At 45.2% G+C, this 9,200-nt stretch overlaps 1 protein-coding gene across 1 annotated transcript in view; it reads left to right on the top strand.

Annotated features, from left to right (window-relative positions):
• The first annotated feature begins 902 nt into the window (after positions 1 to 902).
• The window catches only part of LOC116373038 (adhesion G protein-coupled receptor A3-like), a 70,980-nt gene continuing 62,682 nt past the window's right edge, over positions 903 to 9,200 (top strand). Inside the window, exons 1-4 of the mRNA XM_031821751.1 lie at positions 903 to 968; positions 1,814 to 1,885; positions 2,073 to 2,144; positions 2,272 to 2,435. Of these exons, the coding sequence (XP_031677611.1) occupies positions 1,854 to 1,885; positions 2,073 to 2,144; positions 2,272 to 2,435 (268 nt within the window). The 5' untranslated portion in view covers positions 903 to 968; positions 1,814 to 1,853. The remainder of the gene's footprint in view (positions 969 to 1,813; positions 1,886 to 2,072; positions 2,145 to 2,271; positions 2,436 to 9,200) is intronic.

Genomic DNA, 9,200 nt, shown 5'->3' with positions numbered 1-9,200 from the left:
CTGGTGTATTGTACTGTACACACATCTGGACGGAGAGAGAGCCAGACTCCTTCTGATTCTCATCACTCCCGACAGGCCCAGTCAAAGGAAACCGGGGGACACAATTTCAGGAAGTTTTCTTTGGCCCGAGAGAAGTAGGGTTAGGGAAGGATGCCGGTCCATTTTTAGAAACGTTGGGTTGGGAAATTGAGGGACTGGGATTGGGAACAGAGTGATCCTGGCTAAAACCACTGTAATGTTTATAACATTTGTGTCAGACCGACATGGTATTTCTTGAAATAACCTCCGTACACTATCATTCTCTGTCACCGATGATGCATATGATGGCCAATTTCAAATGTATGTAATATCTGACCACATCAAAGCGATAAAGAGTAATATTTCCTTTCTGAATAGAGATACCCATCTCTATTCAGGGTTAACTGTGTATCCACAACTGAGTTTCATCATGTTAGTACAGCATTAGTAAAAGTTGCCATCTTTGCATTTCACCAAATCTTCTTGGCCTTGTGATCTATGGGAGCTGCACTGTCACGTCTTGAATGAATCACAAATGGCGTTTTCGTTGTTAGGAGGCTCGAGTTTACATCTTAATGTCACAATGAGCTTCCATGCTCGGCCCTGACAAGAGCTCAGCTCAATGTATCTCATCGCTAACTGCCAACCACTTACTGTATTGCCAGATGAGAGGGTTTTAAGGGGCAATCCCCCTCCCTGTCTCCAGCAATGTGACTCTCAAAACCCACAGTGGCATGATAAGTGACCTCCCTTATCTCTCCTCTCTCTCATTCTCTCTCGCTCTCCCTTGCTTACTCTCTCTCGCTCTTTCTCTTTTGCACCCCCCCCCCGCCATCTCTCTCTTTCTCTTTCCCTCTATTCCTCCCTCTCTCTCTTAGGGACCTGAGGAATAATTTGATTAGTACGGTGGAGCACGGGGCCTTCCGCGGACTGGTGGCTCTGAGGAGACTGTAAGTATGAAGCGGGTTGTCATAGTGGGTGGGCTACACGGAGCGGCGAGGCCAGGGGTTTTATGGGGGTTAAGGGGCATTGGTGAGGGGAGGGCGGGGAGGGTTATTACACTGTGACAATTATGACATCATGATTATCTACCTGAAGTGGTAGATAAAACACACACTCCTCTCTCTCGCTCTCTCTCTCTCTCACACACACACACACACACCTAAGCACACTCGCACAAAGATGGTCATAGATAAACCCTGCAGCGTAAATGACTTAATTCCATCATGATTGCTAGGAGGTTTTAGGCTGCTGGGGTGTTGCAGCATGCAAGTGCGCCAGGCTCTGGGAGCAGCAGAGTGCTAATTTAAGTGCTCCCCAACTGGTGATTACTTGAGTGCCTTGCTTATTTTCCCACAGCTGCTCCAGCAAAGCAGCTCTTTAATTACAGAGGGAAAGGGCACAGAGCCACGACAGCCTTCTGTGTGTATGAGTGTGTGTTTGTGCGCGCGTGTGTGCGTGTGTGTGGTGCATAAGTGTGTGAGGATGGAAAGTAATGTGAGGGGTGAAGGGGTAACAGAAGGTCAGGGTTGATATCCCGCGATCTGGAATAAAGAAACATTGATCTGGTGGTTTAACAGCATAGTTCCTTGAGCTGCTTAAGCTCTCGTTATTACGTTATTACAAGAGGAGACGGCACAAAAACACACACAACACACTTGTTGTCACAGCCAAGCTCATTCTGTATTATCTCATGCCAGCTCTCCTGCGATGATCAGTGCTCTTAATGCTTTAAGTCAGATGGGCTTGGCTTATCTCTTAGCCATCATTTAAAGTTAGCTTTTTGTCCTTATAGGGATCTGTCCAACAATCGGATTGGCTGCCTCTCTCCTGAAATGTTTGTAGACCTTGGCAATCTCTCTAAATTGTGAGTAATCTCTAAATTGAAAACATGCAGCACTGTACGCACAATTTGAGATGTTTTGAGATGTAGGATCTATGTTTTTTTCTCTTAGATAAGGCTGTTTCAAAGTAACGCAACAGCAGATACTGTGGCTTTTCTACTTGTTCAAAGTTAACTGGTTTGATGTGTATTTGCACTGTTTTCCCCACAGGAATCTATCTGGAAATATTTTCTCTTCCTTGCCGGTGGGACTATTCACACACCTCCTGTCTCTCGAAGTCCTGTAAGAAAACAAAATGAAACAACACAAACACACACCCTACGAACAGATAGTCAGTCTCACCCTGTACCAAAATGACACCAACACACAGTGCGGTGATGGTTTTAACGCCGTTGCCGTATCCCCTCAGGCACTTCTCTACCGAGTCTCTGTTCTGTGACTGTCAGCTGGAGTGGCTGCTGCTGTGGGCCAGGGCAAACGGTGTGCTTTTGGGCAACGACACCCTGTGTGTTCATCCCACACACCTCCGCGGCCTGGAGGTCCACAACCTGAGGGAGACACAGCTCAGATGTGGTATGTTATCTCACATCATCCCTATCTCTCTTTAAATAAGGCGTACACAATACCTACACATTACATTGACCCCTTTTTTTCTGTATATATTTGAGATTGCATTGTCCCACAAAATAAATGAATATTATGACGAATATGGCCTATGATGATGACGATGTCTGAAAGTCTGTGGCTGAATATTCCCTGCTGTCTGTCGAATCACCCCTCTGTATGTAAGGTGAGTGAATGGCCCATGAGGAAGACATGGAGGAGAGCTCTGGGGACTGGTGAGGTAGCTAGCAGTTCTGGTGTTTCCATCTCTGCTCTGTGCTGTGCTGTGTGCTGTTCTGTGTGCTCTGAGCCATGGGGGGAATCACATCTCGTTTCTGATAGCAGCTCTCCCCCTGCCCTGCCCCTACACTCCCCGTATCCTGCACACGCTTAGAGGATATTGCACCGGGATGAGAAAACACGAGTCACTGCTCGAAATGGAAATTGGGGTGGGGGTTGTGTGTGTGTGTGTGTGTGTGTGTGTGTGTGTGTGTGTGTGTGTGTGTGTGTGTGTGTGTGTGTGTGTGTGTGTGTGTGTGTGTGTGTGTGTGTGTGTGTGTGCGCGTGCGTGCGTTTTATCAATGTCAATCAAACAAGATTTAGCATGCACATGATTTGTACAGCGACAAAACATGAGCATGTAGGGGGGATTGATACAGCAGTTCAAGATACCGGGGTACCTAACGAAAGGTCTTTGATGTTGGAGATGGCATTTGACCAGCCCACTAAAGTTTCTGAAGCCGCATCATGCATCTTAGCGGTGGATTTCTTTAGAATAAGAATGTCTAAAAAAGTACATTTTCCAGGAAGATTTTAAATGAGTATTTGGATCCAACCACTTTTTTAGAATTGGCTTTTTTTTGGCATACATTAACCAGTTCATCGAATCCAGTAGAATGTCACAAGTATTTCCTAGTAGAAACAGACCAGGTGACAGATACTTTTCCATCTATCAAGGTGCGATGAAGGTAGTCAATGTAGTTCAAGAGGTCAGAGACCACCAGGCATTAGGTCCCGACCCATTTGTCACTCTTTCTAAGTCTTTCATGTGTTTGTTTGTGCAGATTGTTCTATTCACACACTTCTTATCCACGTACCCGACCAGATACATTCTGAAGTTATTCTATGGAATCCTGAGTGTGTGTTTTTTTTTTTGTTATGTGGAACAATCCAAGCACTTACTGGGTAATTCCACGCAGTCGTATGACATGAAGCCAAGAGTGGAATTAGGATGGTTGGAATAGTGAATTGTTCTTTCAGCCTAACACATCCATTATGGGATTACCGTGCATGCCTCCGTGGGATTTTACTCCATATACAACAGCCTCCTACAATACCTTATTTATTTGCTTGGCAAGAGCCATTTTCGATTGGACACAGTGGAGTGCTCTAACAATCTCTTCTTGTAATGTTATTTTCAGCCTATTATCTCCGTATGGGTTCACTTAATGTCATGGAATGCAGCAAGGCTATACTGTGGCCATCAGCACTTCATCACGTATCAGCTGTGTTTGTTCAGCACCTGATGCTATAGGTCAAGGTATTACTGAGAATGGCGGTCGATAAGATGACAATTGACAAAGCTACCCCTCCAACTCATACCAAACAAGAGATTTGTCTCTCGTTTCATTATGTTGAACTATTAGGTTGAATTATTAGGTTGAACTATTAGGTTGAACTATTAGGTTGCTCGGGAATTCCATCCGCGCCGTCCTTTTTTCATTTTCTTCTATCGTAGTTCTCCAAAGTGATGTAACGAGTAGCAGATGTCAGGGTGAGCACATTTTAAAGTGTTTCTCCTCCTTTCGCCGGTCTGACATGGCGTTCAGGTCGAGTGTCATTCTCAAGCGAGGGGGAACGGACGGAGGGAGGAGGGAGGAGAGGCTTCCTGCCAGGATCAGGTGCTTCCTCGGATAGGGGGGGGGGGGGGGGGGGGGTCAGGGCAACGTCTGTTCAGCTCATCTAACACTGTGAAATAAGGATCACATGCAGAGACGCACACAAACACGGAGGAATAAAGGAGCACGGGGCCTCTACTTCTGTTTCCTCAAGGCTTCATCAGTGAAAACCAGACAGGGCCTCTTTGTGGAATTCATTGAAATGAAATACATAGCAGTGATTGGTTGATCCATACACAACCTGGGTCTCTGGTGTAATGTCTGGTGTTATTATTTATTATATTAAGCTACGGCAGTGACATGGTCCTCTTATGGTCACTACAGGCCTTATGCATATAGACCAATATACCCATCAGACCCTGTGGCCAGCCAGTAGAACTTGGTTTAAAGTTTAATCAATTCCGTATTCTGAAAAAGACAGAGTGTTATCCGAGCAACATCCGAATACAATAAGAAGTGTGGAAAGTGTGTGTGAAAGGACCTAATCGTATTGAGGAAATGGAAGTGTTGGACTTGTTTTGATTAATTAAGAGATTATCATTTAATGGCTTCCCATCCTGAATGATGTGGCTCACTCACAGACCGATTTAGCAGTTGCGGGTGGATTGGTGGGACTAGCCTGGTCGCAGATCTGTTTGTGCTGTCTTGCCAACTCCTATGGTCATAGTTGTGTTTGGCAAGACAGCACAAACAGATCAGGTACCAGGCTTTGGTGGAGCTGTTCTGTAGTGATTTGAATGGTTTCCTCTGTGGACTACTGCCAGACGTTTGGCCATGTGTCCACTCACTGCAGGACCAGCCATAGCAGCTGCTCGGCACGCCCCTCCTGCCAGGGAACACAGGTCAATCTGGTTAGGGGCCTGGGGCTGGGAATTGTTTTAAGATTGTCTTAACAAGGATCATTTAGCTATTTGATTTTGAATTTTAGGACCCTTGTCGGTAGCTATAATTTTGTGTATTTAAAAAAATATATATAAATGATAAAACATTGAATTTGGTCTGCTATTAGTCCATAGAAACGCATTTGATAACAGATTCATACATGGAAAAACAGATTGAAGTGCATGTGTCCTATATCTGAGAGATAAAATAATTATAATAATTTACCATGGAATGACCCTTTGATGTGGAAATGCCCTATTCACTTCCATTACATTTTCATCCCGGTACCTTCAGACGAGTCCGTGACACTTGGGGGTCGTAGAGAAAAATGGAGAACAACAACATGTTCGTGAGAGTCTCATCTTTCCATAGAGAGGTCATATAAAGTGCATTCAAAAAGTATTCAGACCCCTTGACTTCCACATTTTGTTACATTACAGCCTTATTATGAAACGTATTAAATAAATAACAATTTGTCATCAATCTACACACAAACCCCCCCCCAAAAAACAGGCTTTTGGACACTTTAGCAAATTTTGTAAAGATAGAAAAAAAAGTATTCAGCCACTTTACTATGAGACTCTAAATTGACCTCAGATGCATCCTGTTTCCATTGATCATCCTTGAGATGTTTCTACAACTTGATTGGAGTCCACCTGTGGTAAATTCAATTAATTGGATATGATTTGGACAGGCACACACCTGTCAATATGAAGTCCCACAGTTGACAGTGCATGTCAGAGCAGAAACCAAGCCATGAGGTCGAAGGAATTGTCCATAGAGCTCCGAGACTGTTTGTGTCGAGGCACAGGTCTAGGGAAGGATACCAAACAATTGCTGCAATGTTGAAGGTCCGAAAGAACACAGTGGCCTCCATCATTCTTAAATGGAAGAAATTTGGAACCACCAAGACTCTCCCTAGAGCTGGCTGCCTGTTCAAACTGAGCAATCGGGGATGAAGGGCCTTGGTCAGGGAGGTGACCAAGAACCCGATGGTCACTCTGACAGAGCTCTAGAGTTCCTCTGTGGAGATTGGAGAACTTCCAGAAGGACTACCATCTCTGCAGCATCCACCAATCAGGTCTTTATGGTAGAGTGGCCAGACGGAAGCCACTCCTCAGTAAAAGGCACATAACAGCCCTCTTGGAGTTTGCCAAAAGGCACCTAAAGCCTCAGACCATGAGATACAAGATTCTCTGGTCTAATGAAACCAAGATTGAACTCTTTGGCCTGGCACCATCCCTACGGTGAAGCATCATGCTGTGGGGATGTTTTTCAGTGGCAGGGACTAGGAAACTAGGAAACTAGTCAGGATCGAGGGAAAGATGAATGGAGCAAAGTACAGAGAGATCCTTGATGAAAACCTGCTCCAGAGTGCTCAGGACCTCAGACTGGTGCGAAGGTTCACCTTCCAACATGACAACGACCCTAAGCACACAGCCAAGACAATGCAGGAGTGGCTTTGGGACAAGTCCCTGAATGTCCTTGAGTGGCCGAGCCAGAACCCGGACTTGAACCCGATCGATCAAACACCTCTAGAGACCTGAAAATAGATGTGCAGTGACGCTCCCCTCCAACCTGACAGAGCTTGACAGGATCTGCAGAGAAGAATGGGAGAAACTCCCCAAATACTGTTCTGCCAAGCTTGTAGCGTCCTTCCCAAGAAGACTCAAGGCTGTAATCGCTGCCAAAGTACTGAGTAAAGGGTCTGAATACTTATGTAAATTTGATATGAGTTTTATTTATTGATAAATTAGCAAACATTTCTAAAAACCTGTTTTTGCTTTGTCATTATGGGGTATTGTGTGTAGATTGATGAGGAAAAATAATAATTTACTACATTTCTGATTAAGGCTGTAACGTAACAAAATGTGGAAAAGGTCAAGGTGTCTGAATACTTTAGCGTGTAGACCAAACCGTTCAGACGCTACAGACAGAGTTGGTACTAGGGGTGTGAACGTTTAAATGTTTAAATGACATTTGGAACGTTATTGTTCATAAAAAATCTCTGGCAAACATTTTTTAACACTTTTTTTCGTTTACAAAATGTAAATCACAGTGCGGCACAAAACATACAAATACCTTTTGCAACAATGCTGTGAAGTTAGTAGTAGAAAATATGCATCTTTCAAATTATTTGCCACAGATATACTTTATAGTGCTCCGCACATCAGCGTCGTTAACGGATGGAAAAATGGCAGAGTGTGAGACAGGGAAGCGACAGCAGCAAAGTCCTGTTTGGCAATACTTGAGAAGGTGGTGAAATGAATGCAATCTTTGCCAGGTGGAATTGAGCTACAGGGGCAGTACAGGTGCAATGCTTAACCATCTGAAAGGAAGTCACCCCCAACCCGTTGCTGGCGGCAGTGCGATAAGGGACAGAGTGAAAAAAATCACAGCACTGATTACAGTTGATATGCATCCATTGTCAATGGTAGAGGATGTCGGCTTCACTGCCTTGATGGCATATCTAGAAGCACACTACAAGATGCCAAAAACTGTGACGGCCTGGATGGAGAAAATGTACAATGATTGCTCTGCAAGTACAGAGTGCGAGCTCTCGAACACCATACGTGGCATTAACAACAGATTTGTGGACATCTATGAACATGCTGTCATACATCACTGCAACGAGCAATCACACTGATAAGAAGCGGGACATGAAGTCCCATGTACTGACAATTGGGAACATAGAGGAGAGGGACACAGCAGAGAACATAAAATGGCATTAACTACCACTGTTGGGGACAGTAGTAAGGTGAGTGCCTTCTGGTAAGTAGCCAGGACTGCGGTAGATCGAACTGCATTGCCCCGTAGCTGTCATACGCAGGATCATATCTGAATTGTGACTTCTCATTTCATGAACATTTTCTTATCGTTTAAATGTTTAAACGATGAAAAAAAAATGGCAGTTTAAACGTTAAGAACATTTACACATTTGTCACAATTACACATTCAGTATCGACTTCTGATTAGTCCCGTGACACTTGTGGGGGTCGTAGAGCCAAACCGTTCGGAACCGTCTCCTGGTCTGACACACACAGCTGTAGCTCTGCCACCTTCCACCACAGTGGATTGAGATGCAGCCCTTGCAAAAAAAAACATCTCTAGCTTCAACAGACACATTTCTACGGGGATTTTTGTACTATGCTAATTAGATTTCATCATGGGTGAGGACATCGACTCTAGGGGGTTGTGTTAACTGCAGCCCAGGGATCCTCGCAGCATCACACACACTTACTCACACATGCGCGCAAACATGCTCGCACACATACTAGCGTACAAACACACACACGGATAGGGCATTGCCCTGGCTTTTCCTCGTGCCATTACACACACACAATGGCTCAACACCCTTACTTCATCAGCACGCACATACTGTACACACCGGGAAAACACACACAATCTCACCCTGGCAGCGCCTGATAGGCACAGGCCATCTGCCACTCGGATCCTTTGGCACTTAGTGTTGATTCAACAGTATGAGCATAATAGCAGGTCAACAGTCCATCGCTTTTTTTTTTGCTGTGGTACCATTTAGCCAGCTGCAGTCAGCTACAGGGTATGCGGTAGCTCCAGTTCTGCACCTCTTCATGTGCAACTACCAAATACATGGCTCTGTAAATGATCAACAAATGAAATGACACTATAAAAGACATGTAGATTGAGGGCCTCCAGAGTGGTGCAGCGGTCTAAGGCACTACATTGCAGTGCTAGCGGAGTTACTACAGATCCGGGTTCGATACCGGGAGACGCATGAGGCGGCGCACAATTGGCCCAGCGTCACCCGGGCTAGGGGAGGTTTTGGCCGGCAGACATGTCCTTGACTCCGGGGGCGGGCCGGGAGCATGCACACTGACACAGTCGCCAGGTGTACGGTGTTTCCTAAGACACGTTGGTGCGGCTGGCTTCCGAGTAAGCGAGCAGTGGGTTGTGTTTTGGAGGACGCATGACT

This window comes from Oncorhynchus kisutch, linkage group LG4 (genome assembly GCF_002021735.2).
Source record: "Oncorhynchus kisutch isolate 150728-3 linkage group LG4, Okis_V2, whole genome shotgun sequence".
NCBI classification, from domain to species: domain Eukaryota; kingdom Metazoa; phylum Chordata; class Actinopteri; order Salmoniformes; family Salmonidae; genus Oncorhynchus; species Oncorhynchus kisutch.
This window is presented reverse-complemented; position numbering and strand designations above follow the sequence as displayed.